General features: G+C 40.7%; 2 protein-coding genes and 1 long non-coding RNA gene across 9 annotated transcripts in view; 1 reads left to right on the top strand and 2 right to left on the bottom strand.

Moving 5' to 3' along the window:
* Positions 1-2,862, bottom strand: part of SERPINI1 (serpin family I member 1) — a 51,529-nt gene extending 48,667 nt beyond the window's left edge. The window contains exons 1-2 of one of the 3 annotated variants that reach the window (XM_065073489.1): positions 2,696-2,815; positions 2,179-2,282 (exon numbers count right to left, since the gene is read on the bottom strand). The gene's annotated coding sequence lies outside the window, so the exon portion shown is untranslated. Of the gene's footprint in view, positions 1-2,178; positions 2,283-2,695 lie in introns of all 3 variants that reach the window. The other 2 variants (XM_065073487.1, XM_065073488.1) reach the window with 2 other exon arrangements.
* On the top strand, positions 2,847-15,596 carry PDCD10 (programmed cell death 10). 5 transcript variants are annotated; one of them, XM_021280576.2, is made up of 8 exons: positions 2,847-3,082; positions 9,597-9,811; positions 10,451-10,504; positions 11,804-11,921; positions 12,559-12,685; positions 13,066-13,144; positions 13,453-13,535; positions 15,111-15,596. In XM_021280576.2, the coding sequence occupies exons 2-8, from the start codon at positions 9,716-9,718 to the stop codon at positions 15,190-15,192; spliced, it is 639 nt and encodes a 212-aa protein (XP_021136251.1). In that variant the 5' UTR covers positions 2,847-3,082; positions 9,597-9,715; the 3' UTR covers positions 15,193-15,596. The 5 variants fall into 5 exon arrangements, with proteins under 5 accessions (XP_021136251.1, XP_064929564.1, XP_005513318.1 ...); XM_065073492.1 differs by lacking the exon at positions 2,847-3,082 and adding an exon at positions 3,274-3,325; XM_005513261.4 differs by lacking the exon at positions 2,847-3,082 and adding an exon at positions 3,479-3,606.
* LOC135580231 (uncharacterized) lies at positions 10,362-18,563 on the bottom strand. Its single transcript, XR_010474610.1, has 3 exons — positions 18,464-18,563; positions 18,186-18,320; positions 10,362-10,630 (listed from the first exon to the last, which is right to left on the bottom strand). It is a non-coding gene; the product is annotated as an uncharacterized LOC135580231 (long non-coding RNA).
* Between the last annotated feature and the right edge of the window lie 8,423 nt (positions 18,564-26,986).

Here is a 26,986-nt window from a genome sequence, read left to right as displayed (position 1 = left end):
TTACACACTATTTTTTAACACTATTTTGAACACACAGCGGATTTAATGTGAGGACAGCTTAAAGACTGAGTAGAGGACAGATGTACCCTATCTTAATTCATATTCAGCCTGTGTTTTACAAAGACAGAATAACATATTGCCTACACAGAACACAAATTGGCAGAAATTCTTTTAAAAGGTAATCAGCCACATCAAAAAATGTGTCTTCATGAACGATGAGCAACCAAAAAACAAATATGAAATTTTGAGAAAAAACATTAGATATGTTAGTTGAAAAGGATTTTGAAGAGATGAGAGTAGCTTGATCTCAATGTGAAAAAAACTACCTGTACTAACTCCTCTGCGCTGCTATATTTTGTGATAGTTAAGATCAGAAGTTGAATTAAACTACATATAAGCGTGACATTTACATCTACAGAATAAATTTCAGAAGAGTTATCACAACTCTGTAGCATTCACAGCCACCTGCTTCCAGAACTCTGCTAGACTATATATGAACATATACGCATTCTTCCATAGGAGAGGAGGTTGCAAGAGACCCCAGTCTTAAGGGGCACAGAAACACATCACCCCGGTCACTCCACAGCTCAAAGGTGTGTTAATCCCAGGCCACTTTTGGAATCAATTTGAGCTGGCAGCACTGTAACCAAGGCGTTCAGTAGGCCAGCAGACACACAGGATATCGTGTGATTTCAACAATGAATATGAAAGTAGATGAGTGACACCTTCACGAATATTTTCACCAGCATGTGAACAAACCATTCCCTGAAAATAATAGATGGGGAGACAAAGACAAAGCAAACTTAAAAACTCAATTTGAGGACATGAACACATAAGACAGACAGTCTTGTGAAGATAAATTTTGGAACTCATGACTGCATTTAACAGCAAACTTAACAAGCCTTCACCTTGTAGTACCTCTTAAGTTGCCCTCTGTAATTCTGTAGACAACCCAGACCTTACAGAAAAGCCAACAACCATTCAATCACTCAGCTCCTTGACAGTTATTCCTTAACACATTCAACCAAGCCACAACAACTCTGAAAAATACCATGCACATAAAAATAAGAAAATATTAATCTGGTCCAAGACCTTGTTGCTTTTGTAACAAACAATCCAAAAGGACAGACTCTGGAGAAGTATCACTAAATTGATGGAGGGGGATGGCATATTCTATTTCAAGTGTTAGCACCAGTAGGATTGCAGCTTTGTAGCTTTACTTGAAAACATACTCATTTCACTGAAAGGATAAAACACCACAGACATGCATCTGGCTCAGTCCACGCTATGACATTTTGGTAAACGTCTCTCACCTAATCAGAATGGCATCATTCTCCATTCGACAGAATTACTGATCGCATCAAAAATGATGAGACAAGAATTGAAGAATCAGAGATACTCAGTGATTAATAATACACAATTTATACACGCTACGCAAATTTTAAGTAGCCCTTCAATACCGAGATGCTTGGAGTATTTGATATATGCAAAATCATACACAGATCCAACTAAAATAAAACAAAGTGGTAGGGTGAGAAGTCTGTACACATAATAAATAAAACAATCGGGGTGTTTTATTGTTCTTTCCCTGTCCCCAGCATTCTTTGCTCACGTCCATGAAGGCGATGGGGACCGGTGACAGTCTGTGCACAGGATCTGTCTGTTCTCAGACATCAAAGTCTTCCCACTTTGCCATCTCACTGCTGCAACTTAGAGCCGACGTTTGACAAGTTGAATAATTTACTGGTTAATTCACCTGCTTGCACTGGAACCCATCTGTCTCGGTAGCACAGGTGATGCTAATCAGTATTTTTTTAAAAGGCAAGTTTTCACACTGATGCATCAGAAACACAAATCCAAAACTGAGTTAGCAGCTCAATAATGGAGTTAATTTAAAATATTAAATAAATGAAAATTTAAAAACTTCAAGTCTTAAAGCTTCCCAGTAACACAACTACCTCGGTGAACAATATACAAGTATTTTTTAACAGACAAAACATCTAAGCATACGGTCTGTGGAGCACTGAACAAATTAACAGCACCATTGTGCCACACACGAAAAAACCTCCAAAAAGGGCTCCAGCTCCCCCCGGAGAGCGCCCAGAAACGCCACACGGACCTGCTCGACACCTTCTTCGGCACAGACGGGTTTTTATGAACTACTGCTGCAACACTTACCACAGTACAACTTGACAACAAAGTGCTCGGGCTGCGCAGACGGTGGCGAGCGGGGCCGGGGCCGCCTCAGCTCCCGGGAGACGGGAGCGGGATCCTCCCCGCCGCTGCCGGCAGGTGGAGAGATAAAGGGGGTCTGAGCACTTGAAGCACTTCAGGGTTTGGTTTCTTCCCCGTTAAGTTCTCTGAGGGGCGGGGAAGCGCCCCCGCTCCCCAACGCCTCCATCCCCGCCGCCGCCTCCCCCCGGCGAGCGCGTCCTCCCGCCCCTCAGGCACTAACGGAACCGCCGCCGCTGCGGAGGCACCTTCCCGAGCTCGTGTCGGCGCTCCCACCGGCGGACCCCGCGCGGGGGGGGGGGGGTAAGGGGGAGAGAGGGTGGAACGCTCCGCCGCACCACCGTTACCAACACCCGCTTAGTGCTGAAACAGAGCGAGGCGAAACACCCCCCAATTTAAGAAACAGACCGGAGCCGCCGCCCAGCACATGCACTCCCAGCAGCGAATGAATAAGCGCACTCACCAGAGCGCTATCGACGCGGTAACACTCCCACCCGCTCCCCGCCGCGCCTCGCTCCGCTCCGCGCTCCGCCGCGGGTGTGCTCCCCCCACCGCCGCCGCCGGGGTAGTCTCATCGCCGCGCGGAAGCTCCGCCCTCACCCTCCCGTATCACGCTCCGATTGGCCACTCCCGCCTCCTTCTTCCCCGCCTATCTCCGCCTACTCCCGGCCCCGCGTTGCATTGTGGGGCTTGTAGTCGCGGGTGTCGGGACTACAATCCCCAGGGCCCCGCGCGGCCGCCGGTTGGTTCCAGACAACGCCTGGTGTGTGGTAACCGCGGCCGGCGCTTCCTCCTCGCGGGCGCTTCCGGCGCGGCGAGCGGCGCACTCGAGAGCTCCGGGGGCGGCGAGGTGAGGGCCGGTGAGGGGCTGGGATTTGCCGCTGGGCTTTACTGCCGTCTTTCCCTTCCCGCCGTGTGCCCGCGGGGGAGCGAGCGCGTCGGGAGGGCAGGGGGGCCCGTTAGTGTGCTTGCGCAGGGCCTGGCTCGCCCTTTGGGGCTGCGCCGCCTCAAACTCTTTCCAGTACCGGGGCCTGGCGGCGGGAGGACGGGACGGGGGCGGGAGCGGCGGGGCCTCCGGGACCTCCCGCCGCAGGTAAGCGCAGCCTCGGGCCTTGCCGTGCGGGGCAGGCGGAGGGTGCCCCTGCCCGTCCCTCCCTCACAGGGGACAGTCCGGCGCTGTTTCCTCTCCCCTCAGGGCGGGGGTGCAGCGGGACGAGGGCTCGTCCTTCTCCCTGCCCTTCCGGGGCGGGGGAACGGCCGAGGGGGCTGCCCGGCCTGAGGCGGCCCCGGGTAGCGTAGGCCCGGCTGTGTGTCTTATTTTTAGCTCGTCCTAAGGTCGGAGCGGATCCCCGGCAGGTGGCTGGGCCCTCCCAGGTGTGAGCGGAGGAAAAGGCGTCTCGGCTCCTTCCTTCTCCCTACCAAACCTGGCGGCTCCGGGGCGAAACTGCCGGGCAGGGGCAACCGGTACTTGGGTGCGCGCCCCTGAGACACTGAACAGGCTGGGGAGACGCTCGGTGTCCCATTGAGCTGCTCACTGAGCTGGGGGGGTTGGTTGGTTCTTTTCCTTTCCTTTCCTGCTCCAGCCTACGCACAGTGGGGCACGGGTGGATCGCAGAATCCCGGGCCACGTTTGTGCTGTTCCTGTTATCAGAGGAACTAATTGCCCTCTGGTATTTGTTGACTTGTTGGAATGTGTTTATATGTTTGAAACTGTGCCTTGGCTGTTAGTATTTGCAGAGTAATAGCTTTACTTTCACGTTTCTAAGGAGAAAAAGAAAAAGATAAAACCAGGGATATGTTATGATTATATCAGCTAAGAACCCTTACTTGGTTTACTTATGCTGTATAAGAATTTCAGTGTTCCTAACTACTGAATTTGGGGCACAGTGCAGGAGGTTATAGTTTCTCATGGGCTAAGCAGACACAAAAACTGGGTGTATTAAGACAGACTAAATCATGAAGTTCAGCATTGCAAAAGAACATGAACTAATTGTAAATCTGACTTAAGAGCAGACCTGGATTTTGCTTGGTTTTGTTTATTTGTTTTTAAGTTGATGTGATTCTACGAATGGACATCTTGGACTTACCGCGAGTTTGTGTGACTTCTGAATTAGTCATGCAACTTGCTCTTAAAATAATAAAATGCATAAGCAGTTCTGCTTTGTCAGAGTGAACTCAACTGTAAGTGGCTGTTTTATGCGTGTGCATATTTGAAAACTGCCAATCTCTGCTCTAGTGGGAGGCATTTAAAGACACTTTTAGAACTTCAATGCTGTTTTCTAATTACATTCATTTTGTTAACTCTTTAGCAAAGCTGCTGTGTGTAAGCATTAGAAGAATATAGGATCAGTATAGCAGAGTACCTTTTTAAATTTTCTCGTTATCTTTACTGATTTTTAAATTACAGATATTGTTATTGTAGCAGTTGATCTATATACAATTCAAATTAATTCAACCGTACTGTCATGAAGCCACATCACCTTTAAAAAGAAGGAAAGCAGTTCTCTATCTGAAGCACAAAGCCTTTAAGCTTTGTACCATATGATCTGAGTTATACAATGGGAGATAATTACAATCTATAATTGAAATACATCGCTGGTAGGTAAGTTACCATCTGACAAGGAAAAGGAGTGTGGGTTTTTTGATTTAAGTGACCTTTTTGATTTAAGGGAGACTTAGTTACCCAGCTATGTGTGGGGTATGCATGTAGTTAAAAAGAGCATACTCTGCAAGTCTTTCTTCTTCTGTAATATTTGCAACTGTAATTAGTAAATTACCAAAACTCCCTTCTTCCCTGCACGTTGGTTCTACAAACAGAAGGCAAGCTCTTTGCTGCTGAATTCAGGATAGAATTCATGCTGCTGTTTCCCTTCCCCTACTCTTTCTTCCTCAATGTAAATTAATTTTTCTGGTAACTCAGGGATCACAGATCAGGCTAAAAGTCAAACCTCTTCTTGAATCCTCACTGCAAAAAGTGAAGCTGAACTTCCTGGCAGTAAGGGTGGCCTTTTCTAGCGGGAATACAGCTGTAGTTTTTGCTAGAACCCAACCGTTGAAATAATCATTCTGGTAGATCACTGCCTCAGGCCTTGCTCCTCTTTAGTACTCTTCTAAAAAAGAGTATTAATGTCTAGGTGCTTAAAGTTTTTCACATCTAAGGTAGATGGAGCCTGGAGAAGGGAATAGAGACAACATCAGTATATAGGTAGATCTACTGATGACATAACCAAAGATTGTAATCCTGCCAGTTGATCCTTAATGTTTCTGTTGTTTTAAAACACTAAAGGCTCTAATTGTGAGACTCTGTTCTCTTTCAACACTGTTTCAAAAGGTAGTTTTAATCAAACACTTTTCTGTCATGGATACCTTGCTGGTTTTTGTCACTGGCCAATGAGCAGACATGGGTTTGTGGAAGGTGACTGCGCTCTGCACTTATATTGCTGTGGTTACATTCTGGTTAATAGCTCTGCAGTTCTGCTACTTGATTTTAGTGCATGACCTGCAGTCTGTCAGTAAATGACACCGATTAAACAAATTGTCACCTTAGGTACTGACAACAGTAGCTGTACATTTTGGGAAGTGTGCTGGTTTTTGCTATTTACCCTTTTTGGCTTACAGGACATTTATCTTAATGTTATTGGGGGTTTTTTTCCCTTTTTTTTTCCTGATAAAATTCAGTTGAATGATTTAAAATATTATTGGATGGATATTTAGAAAGAGGTCTATCAAAAATCTGAATTTGTTCCTCACCTAAAATGTACCAGTTCTCTCAGTGTTTGCTGAATGTTTGGGATAATGTTTTAGTGCTGCAACTTAAAGGTTAGAATATAAGATTTATAGTAACACTGAAAGTATATGTTCCATGTTAATACATCTCCTGGAATACAGCTTGAGGCGTTTGATGGTTTAAGACTGAGCAGCATAGTTTTCAAATTTAAATTCTCTTTAAATCCTCTATACTGTTCTGTATGTTCTCTCCAATGGGTGATTTTATCTGATGTAGCATGAAGCACGATTCTGATTGCACGTAAGCAGATTTGAATCTGTGGGATCACTGTAGCAAAAAACAAATCTTGCATGCAGATGAACATGTAGCAGTATCCTACTGTCTTGTCCTTGTCATCCCTCTCAGACCAATTAACGAGTTTGCCAGCAGAGTGACACCTTTTTCGGATCTTACAGCAATTTGCCAGGATTTTCTGAACAGCACGACCACGTTGTGCTGTCCTAATAGATCACCTTCTCATGGAATCTTATGCCACCTTTTTCTGAGAAAGTAAAAACACAATTGGCAGGTGAAACTAGGGCGAACTCTTCTCAAATAAGACTGTTTTGAGACTGTAGTGAACTGAAGTTAAGCCTTTAGAAGTCAGTGTTGCCATAAAGCTTGGCAGGTGGCTGCTTGTGATCACATACCAAAAGAAATACTGAAATCTCCTAGTTGCTGCGTGATAATATGCATTAAACTTTGGCTTTAGTCAGGCTATTTTGAAAGCTAGTGGGCTTCCTAATAATTGATCTCGATAATAGAACAAAAAGTTCAGTTTTCATGGGGATTTGGGCCATAATCAAGATAGAGACTTTCTTCAAAAGTATTTGTGTGTGGTATAGTGCAGCCATGACAAACTATCTCTAATATAAATACATGTGGGGGTTTTTTGGTGAAGATTTTTGTCCCTGCTATTTAACGCTAGCAAAGACTGCAGTGCATCTAAGTTACATCTGAAAGATGTCAAGAAGTTGATCCATGGCTGTAAAGACAAATAGTGTGGCAATGTTAGCGGTCAAATACGCGAGGTAATGTCATGTTCTTGTGCAAGTATCTTCTGGAAAATGGGAAGATTTCTGGAATAATGAACAGCCAGTGTGATATATTGAGTACATTTCTCTTCATATGCTGACAACAAAAGTATTTGTTCTTATGTATTTCTTGTGTGCATGTGTATTTGAATCTAACTCTTCAGTCGCAACACTTGTATCCTTTATGTTAATATAAATCCAGGGGTTTGTGTGTTGTTTGAAGAGTGTTGGTGTCTGGTAAAGCAGTAATAGATGGTGTATAATTGTTTTTATATGGAGGGTTTAACTATACTTTGGATTCGTAACAATAGCTTATGGCTCTTCAGGAGAAAATGAGTTCTTCATGGTAGTCCACAGTGTAATAGCTTTTCATCATCATAAAAATCCATCATTTCAGTTAGAATTTCCTTTCTTTGTGGATACTGCTAACCCATAAAAACAAAGTAATTGTATCTAATGGTTATTTTGTCCTTTTTTTGCCCTTCTTCCTCTGGTGAAAAATCTTCTGGGTAGACTAGAACAATGTTCAATGACCTGATTTAACTATTTTAAAAACTTATTCTGTTGACAATACAGTACTCTAGGTAAAAACTTGCAGTGAATTAATCTGCGAAGGCTGTCTTCTGTGACGCTTGTTAATGTAGTATCTTGCATGAGCATATATTTTTACTGAACTTCCAGAAACACTGAATTAAATGGTAAAACAAACAGCTCTCCATCCACTCTGCCCCTTACACACCAGCATCTGTAGTGCAGGGAACATTCATGTATAATAAATGGGGCAGCTTGTACTTGCAGTTGTGAGTGAAAACTTGTTCAGACAAGTTCCCCCCTGCCATGTGGGTCGACCTTGCATGAATTTATGTAACTCTGAAACAAGTTCTTTAAAGACATTCAACTTTTTGAGGAATGGTAAATACTCACTTGTATTCTTCCACGTTCGACAGCTGTAGAATATCAACTGGTAGGTGATAAACAATACGAGAGCCCTGATTTTTGCACTTCCATCCATGGGGACACATCTCATCTACACAGAACCCTTTTTAAAGTCCCGGTAATCTTGTTCTGTGCCTACAGGAATCTGCTCATGTATGTCATGTTGAAGGATTGGAACAGTAAGAGAAACAAAGATGAGATTTTGCAATCAGTAGTCCATGTCAGCAGACTTGTATAAAGAGCTGTTGCTTGTTACTATCATCATCTTTCATTTTTCTTCAACTCAGGTTTTAACGGTTGGGTCTTTCTGTAGCGTGGCCAGTTCTTCACTTTTGGGTATATTCATATTGCTTAATCTTAGGCTCAGATGAGATGTATGATTTTCTTACTCATCCAAGTTCTTCTCTACGCTTACTGTAATCAATAACAAATTTCACTTATACTTCTTTTGCCCAGGGCAAGTTCGTAGTAGTTTAGTTAAAATTATCTATCTGTTCTTCTGTTTAAACAGCCTAAAGATTTTTAGCCAGTGTGGAGTATAGCTTGCAAAAATACCTTGCATTTTGAAACCTGTTCAAGCTATTGGGAAGTGATGTTGATTGTTGTAATAGCTTCAGCAGTTTCTTAAAAATTTAACTTACTTTGCTTCTTACTATCAATAAAATGAGTACACAAACATACAAATGCCTGATGTCTGAAGCTTGTTAGGAGGAAAAAACTCATGCATTCAATATTCCAAAGAAATTTAAAAACTTACGCCATTAATTTATTTCTCTTTATCTTTATTCCTAACTTGGACTTCAGGTCTTTGAACTCGGTTATGTCACATAAAATATTTTAAAATAATCTTATTAACAGAAGATGAAGCAGGTTATAATAAAGATTTGTTATGAGCTCTAGGGTGACCTTTTTTCTTTTCCACATGATTTCTGGGTCTGAGCAATGATCTCTCTGTGTTGGATGTGATGAGCTGGACTGGGTGGAGAATTTCCAAAACCTCGGTTCAGTTACTGGAACAATAATTTTCCATTGAGTTAACGCAGCCGTTGACACACCCTGAGTGGAAACATGACTTAAGATTTTTGCTTATATAAAAACAAAGATGTAGTATTTGGAATTCAAATGGGCAGAAAGTAGGCACTGATCTCCAGCAGAATCACAGCTTGACCATATGCAAAAATGTCAAGTATTTATAGGTAGCATTAATGTTAATTGTCGTAATGCATCTGTAGGGGGTCTGGGTTTACAGCATGAAATGCTTTTCAGGCTTTTTATATATGTGAGTTGTCAGGAATTTTGTGTTGCTGCTTACAAATGGTGGCAAGTTTTTTGTAATACTTATCAAATAAAACCTCTTCAGGAAAATTAATTCCATAAAAACTTGAAGTAAAATGTCTTTGGTAATACCTCACTCTTTAAAATATCTGTGTGCTTAATAGATGTCAGTTAAGGTTTTGAAGTTACATGAAGTAGTCATTCCATATTTACTCAACTCATGTCATAAGTAATTCCCAGTTTCTAGGCAGTAACAAATTACTGTTATGTGCTTTTTCATTTTTAGAAGGTGCCAGTCAGAAGCATTCATAACTTTGTTGTGTGTTGTGTTTTGTTTTCTTGCACAACCAAAGGACTGTATATTTTTCAAGTTCTTGAAGTATTCTTGCACAACGAGGAAAAAGAAAAAACATTCCAGTGAATGAGGAGTTCTTTGCTTCTATAGTGTTTTCCTTGAGAAGTGGGGCTTTGAATGAGGATGACAATGGAAGAGATGAAGAATGAAGCAGAGACCACTTCTATGGTTTCCATGCCTCTCTATGCTGTTATGTACCCTGTCTTTAACGAGGTAAGCTATATTTTGCTTTAAAATGTAATAATCCCTTTTACCTTGGGAAATATGATCACGGTCACAGGTTGCTCCTTTTCATTGGGGAAGTTTTGTGTCCAACACCATCTTTCTATGTACTGTTTTATCCTTTTTTCTGTAAATACAATTTCTTGCTCATCAAAGCCTGCTAGTTGTCTTGGACCTTGTCAATTTTCTTACCCTTTATAGAGGATTTTCACGAAAATGCTAGGTCCTGCATTTGACGGCAAGAAGTAACATACAGTTGAACATATACCTGCGAACAGTTTGATACATATAATTTTGCTGCTAGTGGCTATAATTTAATAGGATATTTGCTCTTCTGTGAATATGGGAGGTGGTCGAGATGTTCTCAAAAGCTTCTGTGAGACCTCTGCTGTAGGCTGGGTAAATGCAAAATCCGTGCAGTGACATGTTTGAATTTAATGTTCTTATTTTAGGGAGGGGGAAGTCTTTCCTTTGGGATGAAACTTTATAGTATCTCTCCCTCAAATGAGACCAGTACTTTGAATACTTCTGTCAGTTCCCCTTTTCATTATGCTGCATAAGGCAAGGCATGAGTACTTGTTTTGTTCCGATAACATTAGAATTGCTAATAATTCTCAACTTCTCTTGCAGCTAGAAAGAGTAAATCTGTCTGCAGCTCAGACACTGAGAGCAGCTTTTATTAAGGTGAGAAGCAACTTGTATTGAAGAATGCTTGTTTGAAAGGTAAACCATACATGACGAAGCGAAAAACTCAGCTGTCTTGTTTCCTTGTGTCTTCGTGTTTGAAGAACGCATCCATGATCCAGTAGTCTGAAAATAAAGCAGACAATTGCAATGGACCATAAGTTTGAGACGTCTCCAAATTTTACGAGTAGAAATCTGAATGATACAAGCATGTTGAGCAATTTTAAACAAACAGAATCTTGTCTACATATTATAAAAGGCTAAATGAGGAGTCAGTGAAGGTGTTAAGGTAATAAACTTAGTCTAAACATGACAAGACTACGTAGAATAGGTGCTCATGAGAGACAGGCATGAAGCAGATTTGTAAATAGTTTACAGAGTGAATGTTAATGGAATTTTTTGTGGATGAGGATAAGCTCAATGTTTGTATTTGCATCGCATAGAAGAAAGATTTAGCTAACTTTTCATAAAGAATGAAAATACAGATATTCCTTTATACTGCTTTATTGAAGTGGTGATCATCTAAAATTGTTTAAAGAGAAATAAATGTAGACATGACATATTGTAACATATGAGCTGTTCAGCTAACACTCCCCTGTTTCTACACTTAAATGCAAGTGTACATAGGTGGTCTTAAGTCTCAACTAGAGCTTGTACAAGTTAAGTATTTTTATGAATGGTGGTAAGGAGCTAAACACAAATAATGCCCATCTGAGGTATTGATGGAAATGGTAGTGCTAACTAAAAAAACACACACCCTTGTAATTTTTCGGTAGCAGCACAGGTAGTGGGAATACCTCCAATGTTAGTCTAGCTTAGCTTTCCTTAAATATGTCATCAAACAAAAGGGTTTTTTGGTTTTTTGTGAAAAAAGCAATTCCAAGATGATGTTTGAGCATATGATTTGATTCATAAGAGGCACATTTACAAAGTGGGGGAGTAGCACCTGTATTTGAGTGAATGAAATCCCAGCGGATACAATGTCATTGTCTCAAAGCTTAGTGTTGAGGGAAATATAACAGAATATAGAATTCATTAAAAACTTTCTTACTCAAATTGAAATGAGTGGAAAAGCTTATTGGAAAAGTTGTTCATACAAAATCGCTGTAATCTGAGAAAAATGGGTGTTGTTGTGGAAATATGGTTTTCAATGCAGTCTCCTAGTTTAAAGCCATCAGACTTTTAAAGTTTCTGGCAAAGTCCTGCGGTATATGAAGCAAGTGACGTGAAAATCTGCCTTTGTGCTTGCAATATTCAGGTCTTGCTTATTTAAGAAAATAAGTTTTCTTTGCCCTCCAGGCTGAAAAAGAAAATCCAGGTCTTACACAGGACATAATTATGAAAATTCTGGAGAAAAAAAGTGTGGATGTGAACTTCACAGAGTCTCTCCTGCGTATGGCAGCCGATGATGTAGAAGGTAATATCTTACGTTGAATAAGTATTTTTCATTACACTGTTAACTGGGAACATGTATTTCTAGATGCCTGTTTTCGGAACAGGTTATTTGTTTCTAAATAGCTTTTTTTCAGCTTGGCAAAATAATATTTGTGTTTTCTGAATACCTCTGTTGCAAAAGTTATATCTCCCTAAGAAAACATAGTTGATTAATAAGAGAAAGAAAATGAATGTTTAGAACTATGTTTATGTGTGTGCATAGTTCACCTTCTACGTTGCTAGCGACTAGAAAAATGTGTAAGTGGGGTATAATGCACCTTTCCTCTGCTTCAAATTAAAAGCAGTAGTTACACTGTCAGAGCATACAGTAGGTTTAAGTGATTTTAATACTGCATTTGATTAGTGCAGTGTCTTCAGTGTCTCACTAAAATAAAGACGAGCTCTTTTTTCAACTTGCCGCAATAGAGATTATTGTTGCGCTGCGTTTCTGTTGATGCAGGGTGTATTCACTGCAGTTTTCTGATCGTGACTATTTTTGTGCTGTTCGCTTTCAAATGTAACGTGGCAATACTGCTGCATTTTGTGAAGTCGTGGTTTTAGCTGCCACTAGAGACTTGAGGAAAAACTAATGGTATTTTTGAATATGTTCTTGTTCTTAGAGTATATGATTGAAAGACCAGAACCAGAATTCCAAGATCTTAATGAAAAGGCACGAGCACTTAAACAGATTCTTAGTAAGATTCCTGACGAGATCAATGACAGAGTGAGGTTTCTTCAGACAATCAAGTAAGTACTGTATTATATACGTTTTGCAGATTGAGGGGGCAAACTTTTTATTGAAATCTGAATGTTCAAGTGCTGTAGGAGATGGTGACAACACCGTTTCCCTTGGAAAGGAGCCTGATCCTCACTTATAAACGGACAGATTTAAGGATTTTTTTAATGAGAGCCCCATGTTACTAGGCCGAACTTAAATTGCAGATTCGTAGTTTGAATTCCTATGTCCACTGATCTGGCACCTGGAATTTGATTTTGCTACATCCTGTCTGGTACTTATTCTGTAGAGACTGTTTTATGAAATATTTAACTACGAGAAGGGGATTAATTTCCAATATTGGAATAGGCTATCTTAAGGATATTACACCTATCTTTTTATTGCCAAACAGGGACATCGCGAGTGCAATAAAGGAACTTCTTGACACAGTAAATAATGTCTTCAAGAAATACCAATACCAGAACCGGCGGGTATGTGCAATAACTGTTTTGACATGATATTTTTAATAGTATAAGAGGAAGTGTGTATCCTTTTGATCAAAGGATTAATAGGAGAGCTTAACTGGTCAGTGACGTAATACTTTAACAACAGGATTGTTTTTTGGTAGGTCTCAGCATTCTGATAGGAAGAGGGTGATTTTTCTGCATGTCATCTAAAAATAATCAAAATTTCTATATATTCTTAATGTTACCCAATCTTCTCAGTTTAACATCAAGATTCTGACTGTACCCAACAATATGTGAACTAAGACTCCGCTCCTGGTGTTTTTGTTTCTTAGGCACTTGAGCACCAAAAGAAAGAGTTTGTAAAATACTCCAAAAGCTTCAGTGATACTCTGAAAACTTATTTTAAAGATGGAAAGTAAGTATGTTTTTATAGTAGTGTTTTATGTAATGAAAGCTTTTGTTGACTAACAGGGGAAAATAAGACAAGCTTTTGGGCATAAGCTGCCTTCTTCAGGACCTCCTCACCTGTGTCCTCAGGCCACCGTAGCTGCTTTAAAATACTTTTATTCCTGTTGTAATGCTTTTGAGGGAAGGGAAGTCTTCTAAATGCACCACCGTATGACACCCACGTGTGGAATTAGCTTACAACTTGAATACGTGAAGTTAAATTTCATGGCCTTGCGTGGGTTTTTTCAGTGACAAAAAATTGTTTTATTGAAGAAAAAGTAGTCTACCTATTTGAAATACCATTTGCAAACACTAAACATCTGTGCAGTGTTTTCTTTGATTTACGTTTTTATTGTCCTGTATAGCTCCTTATAGTGCTTCCCAGTGTTTGGAGCTACTCTGATTTATCTTTTTATATTTGAATATTTTAGCCTTCAAAGTGCAGCTTTTTTCAGGTCTTCACCTTGGGTTTGAAGTCACTACTGTTATGTTTCACTGTAGCGACTGGTTTGGATTATGAGTGTATCCCACTCAGATCTCGACAGTGCCAAAGTGTTGCATGTGCTACTGTTTTAAAGATGAGAACTAGCTTTCATGTCTGGTCTTGTTGAGCTTGGCAAAGACTGACAGCACCCAGGGGATAGTGTATTACCTATCAAAGATTATTTTTCCTCCTCTTACTGAAATTGGGCTAAATTTGGTTATACCAAAATGAGAAATTTAGACCTTGTTAGCTTTGACTGCACAGATACATGGATAACTTTTCACATTAACTGGGTCTAAACAGTCTCAGTTGATTAGAAAAGTATTTGATATTGGATATTGTGTGTGTGTACCCCCATGGTACTGAAAGACACCAGCTCTGTTTAGCCCTGAATACTGTGCTGTGTATTGTGGGCATAATTTAAGCGTGAGTATTCTCAATATTGCAAGAAATCCCAGGTAAGGCTTGTATTTCATATCCTTGTGGAATCAGAAGTAATTTAAATCTGTCTGAACTGCTTGTTGAAGATACTGTGCTCCCTCTGGAAAGTGGCAGCAATAAACAAAATAATCATGCTCACAGATGTCATTGTTGAGCTGAAAAACTCAGTGACTCCCCACCTCTTTCCTAACAAAAAGATAACTAAACCAGTGTGTCACTTCCACATGCTTAGTGTTTCATGAGGAATGAGTTGCAAATTCTGAAATTACTAGGGGATGGAGTGTTCAGCTTTGAAAAGAAGAGGCATTTAATGATCATCTGCTCTACTCGCGGTTAGCTAATACCTCAGAGCTACATGATTGAGATGTCAGTGATGATTGAGAGCCAAAGTCTTTAAGTTTCTGCCAATAAACATAGTCTTTCTAGGATTAGCTATGCAAATGAGTGTCTGTTTGCCAGTAGTGAGCTTCAGGTGGATCAGAGCAGGGTAAAACATCAACATGCTTCCAAGTCGTAGAGCCCAGATGCCAATACATTTAGTTGCCTGAAGTTAATGCTGTATTTATTGAATGATACGTTTCTGGAAATGTCTGATGCAGTATCTTTCTCTTTTAACAGGGCAATAAATGTGTTCATAAGTGCCAACCGACTAATCCATCAAACCAACTTGATACTCCAGACCTTCAAAACTGTGGCCTGAAAACTGTATATGTTGAGAGTTGTACTTTTCAATGGTGGATAGGGTACCTTTATATGTAAATTTTAAAGTTTTGACTGTATAAATTATCAGTCCCTCTTGAGGGGCCTAATGCAGGATTTTGAATGGGATTATTGCCATCTTACACCATATTTTTGTAAAACATTGTAGCTTAATCATAATCTCACAATGAAGATTTTGCATCACTTTTTGCTATTATCATTCTTTTCAGAATTATAAGCCAAAAGAATTTTCGCCTTAATGTGTCATTATGTAACATTCCTTATAAGAATTGTAAATATTTGGTGTTCTGTTTCTGACATTTTAACTTGAAAGCGGGAAAACTGCAAGATTATGTATTTAACAATATTGGTGGCAAATATTCAATAAATAGTTTACATCTGTTAGACTGGCTTTTTGTATGTGAACGACAATGCATAACTCACCTTTCCAGAACTGCGGAACATCCATTACAGGGAAAAATTGAAATTATTGGGGTGCCTAAAACTACTGGGAGTTCAAATCAGTACAGCCTCTGATATAATACTAGACCAGAATACTTAGAATAGTTCTATTTAAATGTCTTTGGAAAAGTCATCTAGAACCCCACAAGTGAGGTGTGCATTTGTGATAGAAACTAAATCCCCCTTTTTTTCTTAATCTTCTATTGGTGGTGAGTTAATGTGTTTTTTACTTTGAGACTACTCGGAGGTTTTGAGCAGAGAATTACTTATATAGATGCAGTTGACTATGCAGCAAAGGGTGAATTTAAAATATTAAGCTGATATTGGTGCGCTGTTGGGAGGGAGGAGAAGACAGAACTTGTCCAGGTAGCACTAGTGATGTCTATACTATGCATGCCAATAAGGCACCTATTTTCCTTTTTCAGGGATTGAAATCTGGTGAGACCTCGATTGACAAAGCACGTCAATGTAGATGGTTAAAAACTGCCGATGGCCGGATTCAAATGTTAGCATTGTGATTTCATGGTAATATTTCACAAGTTGTCATTAATGTCTTGCCTGCCCCTTTGAGGTGCACCTTGAGTTGATTTTGAAAGAGAATCTATAGAATAAACCTCTGGGAACTTTAAAATATTTATGTAACTAGTAAGTTTTGGGAAGAATGTGAAGGAGATTGTAAAGCTGCACAAGCTGCTGCAGAAGGATCACTTCACACTGACAGCACAGTTGCTACACAGCTGTTACGTTCCTTGTTTAGGTACAAATGATGAGGAAAAGGTACATCCAGACTTTTCTTGCACGCCGGCCTGGTGCTGTATTGCTCCTTTGGGGCAAGTGCCTTATCCAGAGTACAACTGCTGCGTCTTGGAACTTGGTTATCTGTGTAAATGATATAAAGGCAGAAAACGCTCTTTTCAGCCCTCCAAAATAGCTTTGGATGTTGTGCCGTATATCCGTGCATGGAAAAGTTCCCTCGCTGAAAGCACTGACTAGTGAAATATCATCAATGTGAAGCAGATTATTGTGTAAAGATGACTTCTTGGGAATGTATTTCTGAAGTTCTTGGTTACATGAAGCTATAAACAGGACATGCTCCTTAAAGCTGGTTGTTCAGGCTGGTTGCTCTTTTGCCAGTATTTTGTGTTTACCAGCAAATTGAGCTTAGTAACATGGCAAAGGCGTGCATACACTATTTATAGTTAAAGATTTTGTTATTTATGAAGGCGTGACATGCTAAACTAATTTCTTGGAAAGTGATAGAAGCGATGTCAGCAGGTCCTGAGGAGGCGGGCTGACTCCATTGGAGTAGTATTTAATTTGCATCTTTGAATGCTGTGAGTGAGAAGGTTGAGTAGTGTTCCTTGCAAATGATGTGAACTTTCAATTGTAGGACCAAAGGGTTTAATGAAAACCAATTGGGTAGAAGAAAGGAAAAGGCACCCAGAGTTCCTGATATTTCATTTGTCTTGAAAAGTGTTTGGTACTGGGGAGGTTGTACCAGTGGCTGCAAGGGGAGACATGAAAGCTTGGGTTGTACTTTGGGAGTTGGATGTAATAGAAATCTCAGAATTTTGTTGGAATTTTGTTGTATTGAGAGGGACAGTGGTGTGGGCAATCCTGACTGATTGAATGACACCACATTTATGTCTGCAGGTGTAGGAAAAACAATACATAATTGACTTGGGTCCCAAACAAGATGCTGTTATGTCCTGCTGATGGATTCCTTGAAGTGAAAATCAAAGAGGTTATCAAGAAATGAATTGTTCATCAATTCTTCCTAAAACCTTTATTGGGTAAAGGGTACCAAGTTGAGGACTAAGCTTCGGGTAGTCTGGCCAATACGATGTTTCACTGGTAACCTTATTCTGATTTATTTTTGTTACCCTTAAAGGAAAATAATTCATTGTAATGGGAAAACTTGAAACCAGATGTCTTCAGGTCACGCTCTTCTATTGTGTGCAGTGAATCCCACTCTGGTGTCTTACAAACTTTCACTTTCCACTGAATATGGTCTGGAGCATATGTCTGTCAATTTTTATTGTGGTTTTGCACTTTATTATTCAAGTTACCTGAGTAGCTAAAGAGAAGTTTCTCTTAAGGATTTCTAATACAGCAGCTAGCGTCGCAAAATGCTATTAGAAAATTTCTGATGTGATTATGGGTTATAATGGATATGATAATGTTAACGTACAGAAAACCAATCTAATAAACAAAATAAAACTTTGTATATTTGTTAACGAAGCAAAGAAATGTCTTAATCGCTTGTTTTGATCTTTCTCAGCCTATAAAGAAATGAAGAAAAGCTTTGATTTATTTCTGGTTAGAAGCTTCTTGTTTTAATACTGATAAAAAGTTTTGTTTGAAATTCCATAAGATGTGCCGGGTGCCCAGCTCAATAGAAGTTTTATCTTGAGTTGACGTAACATGGTAAGTATGAAATTTCATGGAGTTCTGGTGTCAGAACTTCCATTTATCCAGTAAGACAAGATGGTATCAGTCTTGATTAAGCGTTATCTTTTCACGTGATCTTACCTAGATTACCGCTGAAGTGTTCTTCCCTGATGTTCTTTTCAGCTCTTTCACTGTAAGTCAAGGGAGGACGTGCCTCGTTTATTCTGCAGGTGTTATCTGATCTCTTCATTCTACAAAGAGACTGTGTCTGCTCCTCTGAATTGGGTGGGGAAAGGAAAGAAGGTTATCTAGACAAGCTTGCCATAAATCTAAGTTTGAGATTATTCCATTTTTGAAAGGGAGATGACATAAATGCAAGTTGATGTGTGCAATACTAATAACTGGATTATGTTTATCACCTCTGGAGTAGGCGCTGGCTGTTGTGCTGGAGAACGTTGCTCTGCTGTGCTCATCCTCCCGCAGGACCCACCAGAGCCTTTGGAAAAAGGGATTACAGGGAATTTCTGATGGGGAGGTCTGGGAATTCTTCAAGCTTTGCATAACGATTCCGTGCAGCTGGTTTTTTTGTCACTTTTCACTCTATTGTTTTGCTTTTCCGCATACTCCTCTGGGCAGATGTTGCTTTCAAAAGAGATTAGTAGGAAATGCTCTTCCCAGCAGTAACCTCAGTGCTAAAAAACAGGACTGAAAAGATGCTCCTGGGTCATCGAGTTTGGGTCCCTGTTGCAGAAGTTAAACAGTATCATATAACGTTGGTCATAAATCTGTCAGGTTCTATTTTAAAGCCAACTTCTTTGTCCTTATTCCTCTTATTAGATGTCACCTTAAAACAGTCTAAAAGAAAAAAAAAACACCTTCAAATACTCAAGTTTAATATGCTGCATAAATTTAATTTATGATAAAGAACTCACTAACCTTGTCCACAACCAACTGTTCTTTTTCCCTTCTTCACTTAGTCTTGAGATGAGCTGGGTAACATATTGGGTTTTGCTTTTTAAAGATGGATAATCCCAGGTTTTGGTCCTCTCTAAGAAGAGCAGAGTTAGTAGGTAATGATAAATTTGCTCCTTTGAGGCTGAGAATTGTTTTTCCTGGTCTTTGTAACACAAACCTGAGTTTTGCAACTAAATTAATTGGACTTGGTGTCTCCAAGGTGGAGGATTTGACTCATCTGGTGACTTCTGTGGAACTGATGACCCTTCTTGGCTTCTCGTTCCCTCTCTTCTGCCTCTCGCTGATTTTGTAGACATAGCGTAACCATTGTAAGGACGAGGAATGCAGCTCAGCAATGGGAGGCGCAATAATTGTTTGTGGCTGCGTTGCGCGCATAAAAAGCTTGGGGTGTGATAAGGATTCCCGCACACTATCAGAGTACACCATTATCGGATAAAAGGTTTAATCTCTTCCCTGTCTCTGCTGCCTTGCAATGCTCTTACCACCCATCAAACGGTGTTGGGATGGGTGGATCTGGCAGCACGTGCAGTGAGAATTTGCAGTTGAGGGGTCATGCAAGAAAAATGTGCATTGTTGGTCAGAAAATTCCAGTTAAAGGTTTGTCCTTGGTTAGATGTTCCTATTGGCATTCCTTTGGGATTTATTTCTTGCTATTCAAGACCTATAGGTGCTTCCTTTTTAAACCAGAAACCAAAGGTGGCTGTGGAGGGAAATTCAGGTGTTGTTGTGGGGACAGTCAGGGACCGTGAGACTCGTGAGCACCGAGAGGAAGAACAACACTGAGCGTTGGTAACGTTAAACTCTTTTCACCCTACAGACACAAGTGTTCCACTGATAAAGTGTGTTCAGGAAGGAAACATGTTTCTTAGCGCCCTAGTTCCATTATTGGGGACAAGGTAAGCAAAATAGATTTTCAATGTGCTGATTTCTAATGCATGCTCAGATGTGCTGTGTAAATGTTGGTGAATTTGCACGAGCGATCACAGTCAAAGGGCTTGTTGTACCTGGTGGATATAATTATTGTAGAGAATATTTCATAGGATTTCACTAAGCTAAAAAGTTTAAAACTCTATATCTAAATTAGAAATCTTTGACATTTTATTAAATCATAATTGTTACTACTGGACTTTTCTCAGTCGGTAATTGCTTTTTATTTTCCCCTGAAGCTGCATTGGGCTCCAGGGACAAGTGACGGGTGAAACAGAAGCCTGAGTACCTGAAGTTTTAAAGTAAAGAGAATCCAGTATGAGCTACAAGTTTAATTCACTTCAACTCCCTTTTTGCTGCTGGGTGCCTGATCTTGGATAGAACCACAGTGAAAAATGCTATGGAAGAATTTGAAAGGAGACCGAGTTATAACCTTTAAGAAAATGCAGGATGCTTTCATGGTAAGTGAATTTTCTAATTAAAATGTTAATTGGAAGGATTTTGCCTCGCTTACCAAGTCAAACGCGGTTACAATTTTCACTGCTGTTTATATAGACTTCTGGTATTAATAATTTGGTGTGGTTTTCTGCAGCTACTTAATGAGGAACAAGCAGAATTTTCTTAAGTGGTTTGGAATGGGAGATCAGAAATTCCTGTGATGCGGAAAGGATAATAAATAAATCTTAGCATTGAAGGTGAAGATGTAAAACAATCCCAGCTGGAGGGTTCCTCTCAATCGAGACCATCTCCACAATAGTGACACCTAAGTAAAGGTCCCATGCGTGTGACACCACAGGTGGAGTCCAGTTGCGGTCAGTTAAGCCAGCACTAGTATTTACGGAGTTGAGCTGCTGATCAGAGTCTTGTCAAACTCGAATTTAATGCAAGTTTCTCTTGCAAAGAGCCTCAGTTGCTGTAGGTAATGGGAGAAAAAAATCCTATCTGTTTATATTCAATAAGAATTACAAAGGTTGAGGGGCAAAGGAAAACATAATTAGAGCTGACTTTAACCTGCATTTGTACGTAATTTTAAAAACAAAAACCAAAGCAAAGGCTTAACAGTAAAGCCTTGTGCAAGTCGATACTTTCTATCAGAAATACCCAGATGAGAACTGTGTTCAAAATGAAAACAAATGTCTGCGTTACCAGGACAGAAAAGCTAACTATGTTTTTTCACTTCTAGTATAAGGAGAGATGTTTTTATCATGAAACACAAGCAATAACAACTGCTGATGATGCCAAAGTGAAGTTCAACCTGTTGGCTTCTTTCTGTCTGGAGCTTTTTCTCATGAACATGCAATAATGCTTCTGTAATTCTCTGCCAATATAAGAAAGCAACTTGCATTTGCATAGTAATGCGTAAGAAAAATACAGCTGAGGTGCGAAAAAAACCTGTAGTAATCACGTCTGTTAGACACAAATTGAACAGCCAGGCTGACGCTGTGGAATAATTGGAGATCAAATGTGTCGTTTGGCCAATTCTCATTTACTGAGGTGTCAAGTGTGATGTGTAACCTTGTGCCGGTGCTTTGTCTGCAAGGACACGGAGCCCCGTGGGACACGCCGGGTGTTCTCACATCAGCTTTGTCGGGGGACAAAACCAACAGCCCCCCCGGTCTGAGCTGATGTTGCTTTGTCCACCCAATTCTTGAGTCAACGGGCAACTACCACGTCTTCTTCCACGTGATATTATATATATCGCAATTCTAAAATGTAAGATGCAAACCCGCTGGTTCGTTTATTTAATGATTTTGGTACAAAATCATCCTTAATTTCTACAGGTCACAACTGTGTCTCTTGGTCCAGCTCTCAGGTTTAGCTCTGGGGTCACTTGGTTGAGTCCTCTTGGTCCCCACTCTGCCCGTGGCCGTTCTGTGCGAGGCGACAACTTCGGAATTCATTTGGACAAGGTACATCTACGCGCTGCCATTCACATTCATAGCAGCAGTCACTGGCCTTCATTTGGTGTGTTCAGACCACAAGCTCCAATTCTTTTCTACACAATTATTCACTGTCCTTTGAGCCTGACTTTAGGAACAAGTGGAAAAGTTCACCGTGAAAAATGGATTTTACTAGGGGAATGGGCCAGCTTCAAGCTAGTGTTGCTTCTGTTCATCTCTAGAGAGGAAGCTGTTTGGAGGAGAATAATGTAGTACAAATGAATGAATGAATAAGTGAATGAATGAAAGACTTGGCCTTTACATCTGTGTTGTCGGCCTCTGGAAGATATTCGAAGTGGTGAGTGTTAGTCTTGTAGGTTGTTATTTCTTGGGGGTGGTGTCAGGTGATGCTGATTTCAAGTTAGTTAAACCTTTAAGTAATATCTGAAAATGTTTTCATCTGAACTAAATGTGTGGCTACCCCACCACAGTGGAAGCACGATAAGATTTTTGGTTGTATATACCGTATATGCTTACTGTTGTTGGGATGACATTGCTTCTCTTCTAACTGCCTTTTCCTGGGCCATTGGTAGAGTCTTAACTATACGGTGTATATATTGTAGACTATAGTGTATAAGCGTAGTTTAATGTGCGGGGATTTTGCACGTTTTGGGTGGTAATGTTTAGGATCATTCACAAGACTCTCGCTGCTTTGCTGACATGATCTCTCCTTCTCATGAAGCAAAGGAGTTCTAAGTTCAGGTTTTTGTAGCTGGATTGGGAACAGAAACCCAAGAGGTAGTTTTGTATTTCATTCCTGACCTGAGTTCCAGAAGCCAACACACAATCTGCATCTCTCAGGGACGATGTGCTGAAAATCCTCTGTCTTCACTCTCTGCAGTGAAAAGCTGCATTTCTGCTGATTCATCTCAGTGAAAGAACTCTAAGCTGGACTAAAGAATAAATGCTGTTATGAATGGAAACTGAAAACTAGAAAGACAGTGCTTGAAATTCTGTTAATAAGTGTTAAAATAAGTATTGAAATTTTCCTCGTGAACAGAGTGACACTGGAAGTTTATCCCGAGAGCTGCCTCTGTCAGTACAAACAGGTTTCCAGATGCAGATTTTGGATGCCCCTCTCTGTAACCAAGTTCTGGCTTAGGGAAATCAAACCTGCAGTGGCTCTTGCAAGCCTGGAACTCCTGCTATTGCTTGTTCACAACCTCACAACAATTCCTTCCTACCCTAGACACGGTGTTGGAATGTCTCTAGCTGGTAAAGGTATCTCTTTGCTTTGCAAACACTATATATCTGCATATCCAAAGTATATCAACGTTTTCCCAATGTGTAGAATATCGATCAAGAGGTAATCCTAAATTGAAAAGGAAAATCAAATCCCAGCAAAACTTGAAGGTGCAGGGGGGTTTCACTTTCCTTTTTGCACTATTGTTAGGGCCAGTTTGCTTCTTGTGAAAAATCTCTTACGTGCGACAACATTCAATGCTTAAATCAGAACCGCCATCACTGTGGCACTTTTAAAATAAACATAAAACCCCTTTAATATCTTTCAGCCGTGCCCTGAACACCCAGCCCCCATTCCTAACTCTGGTCAGCGACAAAAACATAACATTTGTTCTTGGCGCTGCCAGCAAATTCCTGACGCCACAAGATCTATTTCCCATTTTAACTGAATAAAGGCAGATCCTATTATGTTGTACGTGGCACAGCTGGAAACGTCTGCTGGGAATTGCCTTGGACCTGGTGGGCAGAGTGATTTTGTACATGTTCTGGCACAATAAAGGGATATTATAGCTGGGATAGAGCCTGGAGGAACAAGGATGTGGGACCACATGCATCTCATCTATACTGGACTCATGCGTTTGTCTCTTCACGTATTTCTGCTGTGTGGCTGGTGTAAGTGGTCTCTGTTTTGTTAAAAGCGATGGGTGGGTTGTTTTGTCTCTAGTTTTGGGGCAGTTTTGACACCACAGCGCAGACCAGCAGGGGACAAGGGTGGCCTTGTCCCACACGGTGGCTGCAGTTCCAGCAATCCCAACCTTCGTCCGACCTCCTTTGGCGTGTTTCAATTCCTCCCTGCCTCAGTTCCCTGCTCATTATTTAAGGAGTACACAATGGGGCCCTGATCTCGGCTACGTTACTGTAATAACAATAAAATTCCCCAAGCAGAAAGGAAAGATTTGCAAGCCAATGAGTCTGTCACATTTTAGAGTGCTGCATAGTCTTTAGAATGAGAAACGTTTTAATGAGAGCAAAGGCAAATCATTTGCGGTATGGCAACATTCAAAAACTAGATGGTATCCTCTAAATATTTTAGAATTGAGCTAAAACAAGTGTCTTTGAGCTAAAGAGCTCTGACAATTTTCTGCATGGATTATATTGGTGGAACAAAATCAGAGAAGCAAATACGGGGGGGAAGAATAGTCATAATGTGTAGAAAATGGTTGTGTGGAATGTAAAAATCTGTACTGTCTCGTTAAAATGTCTACTACGTGTTTTCTTCCCAGAGCAGGAAGATGCGAGCGGTGTCTCAAATGGCGCGTTGCTCAATGCGGCACCTGCGGAGGTGCGGGTGGAACTGAGCTGCGGTTCCTGCGGCTCCGTGGGCCGTGACGATACATGGACATCTTGCAGCCACCTATTGCCACATGTCCTCCTCCTGGCATCGGTAAGTACCACAACACACAGGACACACATCGTGCTCCAAGACTGGAGATATCTGGCTGAGATATCTGCTTATTCCCAATTCAAGGCTTCTGGGGCTGCTGTATAACATAGTGGCTTCAACAAAATGTCGTCTTCAGCATCGTTTCTGTTCTAAGAATACAGTAGGAGCTCCTAATCTTTATGAAAAATTATTCCCAGGTGGTCTCTGTTTCAAACTTGTTCCTGAAATACAGCATTATTTATTGTATTGTAACACTGAAAGTTGTCAGTTCAGAGTGGGGTCCTGTTGTGCTTCATTTTGTGCAGAGATAAATTAGGGGTGAAAGAGCTTGGAGTTCAAAACAGGATGACTTGTAGAATAGGAAAGACTTTTGCAAAGATTGCTGGCATAATGGAAGAAGAAACAAGGTTCCCTTTGCCTTTTGTCCAAACTATTGAATTATGTCACTTCTGTGTAGACCAGCCTGCGCCTGCAAGGGGAAAACATCCTATTGTCTGATTTCAATAACAAAGACATTAAGATGGAATATCACAGAAAAATCACACAAAAGTGTAATATAGTTTGCTGTATTGCAGTAAAAAATTAAAAATCCCTTGATATAAGGTGGTGGTGATGGGGAACAGCCTGATCTTGGACTTCAAACTGTATTCAGGGTCGTGCACTCTATGTCTTGGTGAGCATCGTGTGCTGGTACTGGGGCAAAAAGAGTGGAGAGTTGGGCAAATTAGATTTATTGTTCTAACAACCAATCTTTGGCTTCAGAGGCTCCTCACAGGAGATGGCAGCAATTTGACTCTACAAGTGAATTTATAAGTTACATTTTGTAATTGACACAAGATGATCAAATGGAGAAAGAGGAAGGTGATGGTGCCAAAAGGGGTAAAGAAAATGTTATCACATTAAGCGCATCTGTAGGTTAGATTGACAGACCCAGTTCTGAAGATGTTTGGGCACATACTGTCTTTGTGGTTAAATATGTGTTTACAATAGGCCAAGTTCTTTGTTTTTGCCTAACCAAGGCTTTAATACTGTGTCTGTTGAAAATAAAAAATGAAAATGTGGTGCGTATCTTGGGAAATCATTGACCTAATATCTTCTTGATATGGTATGCCTGTGCTAATTAACAATTACTATCTTTTCTCTTTATTACAGAGTATCAGTTGTAAGCAGCCTGACCACTGGTGGACCTGTAGATGACATTTTCAGAGTCCCACACTGGAGGTGAGTGAGTCCAGGCAGGTCGCTCACACACAGAACATCTCAGGGGTGTATCTGGATTGAAGGATGATTGTGGTCACCAGTGTGAGAGCCATGGGGAAGCATCCCCTTTATTTTTTGTGTAGATGAAGCATTTCCAACACTTTTAGAGTCAGAGAAGTATTTGATAATTATGATGGTCAATGGTGACTTGGAAACGTGTGTGGATGGTTCTGGGAACCTCTTTGCAGAGATCGCCTGGAATGCAAATGGAACCGGAGAAGTGCAGTTAAGAAGATCAAGGGAATCGATTAATCTTTTTGTGAAGAGAGATTAAGGGTTTGGCTTGTTCAAAATCTAATCAAGGTCAAAAGAGAGATTACGACTCTCTACTTTAATATTAGAGATAGATAGAAAGAGAATTGCTTAAGCTAACAGGTGGTGTGGTTGTATGTTGGTGCTATTATGACAATATGATGTCTACAGTTGTTAGCTATTAAAAGTGGGGGTTCCTCCTTGTTTAAGGAAGAAGTTGTGTGCTCTTCCAAACACCTTAAAAGCAAAAAGAACCTAAATGGCCTTAACGTGGAATTCGAGTTCTTGGAAGACCTTGTGCAACTGAGCAGGGGAGTTTCTGGGGACAGGAAATTAGATAAAGCCTATAAATACCTGAGGCTTATCTGTCCGCGAGGGTGAGCGGCTGCGGAGCGGCTGATTTCCACGTGAGCGTTTGCGCCGTCCCCATCGTGAGCTGCTGCTGGGGGCCAGGGATTCAATTCTCCCCAACAGAAAACTGTATTTTCTTTTCTGATTTCTTTTTGATGGGATGTTTGGGCTTTTCTTTACTTTCTAAGTGAGTGACCTGGCTGCAGCCAGGTGGACACAGCGCTGGGTGTGAACACTTGAGCACCTGGAGAGCGTGAACTCAGCGAGATGAACTGCAGGGGTGTGAGCCAACGAGCCAACAGCAATTCCCTTTATCAGATATACTTTAGAGGTCTTATAAAGTGTAAACGGCTTGGAAGGGGCGTTGTGACCTGGAGCGTGTGCTGATACAATGAGCAGATGTACCAAAGCTCCGTTCTCGTGTAAAGTTTAAGCGAGCTTTCTCGACCGCAAAATTCTTTTGCGGTGAAAAGTGCCGCTTTGGACTGATTGAAACGGGCTGTAAAAACAGATTGAAGTTGGTATTTACCAAAATTGAAGTGTGTACATGGCGGAAATATTATTTTTTTAAAAAGCAACACTTTAAAAAAATTTACATTTGGAAATTTAAT

Source organism: Columba livia, chromosome 9 (genome assembly GCF_036013475.1).
Source record: "Columba livia isolate bColLiv1 breed racing homer chromosome 9, bColLiv1.pat.W.v2, whole genome shotgun sequence".
Taxonomy (NCBI): Eukaryota; Metazoa; Chordata; class Aves; order Columbiformes; family Columbidae; genus Columba; species Columba livia.
The sequence above is the reverse complement of the archived record's forward strand: the minus strand, read 5'-3'. Positions and strand labels throughout refer to the sequence as shown.

Excerpts from the sequence above, each read along its gene's own strand:
- PDCD10 (XM_021280576.2), top strand. The coding sequence starts at position 9,716 with ATGAGGATGACAATGGAAGAGATGAAGAATGAAGCAGAGACCACTTCT. Across the intron at positions 9,812-10,450 it reads TGTACCCTGTCTTTAACGAG|CTAGAAAGAGTAAATCTGTC; the intron begins GTAAGCTATATT and ends CTTCTCTTGCAG. Across the intron at positions 13,536-15,110 it reads ACTTATTTTAAAGATGGAAA|GGCAATAAATGTGTTCATAA; the intron begins GTAAGTATGTTT and ends CTCTTTTAACAG.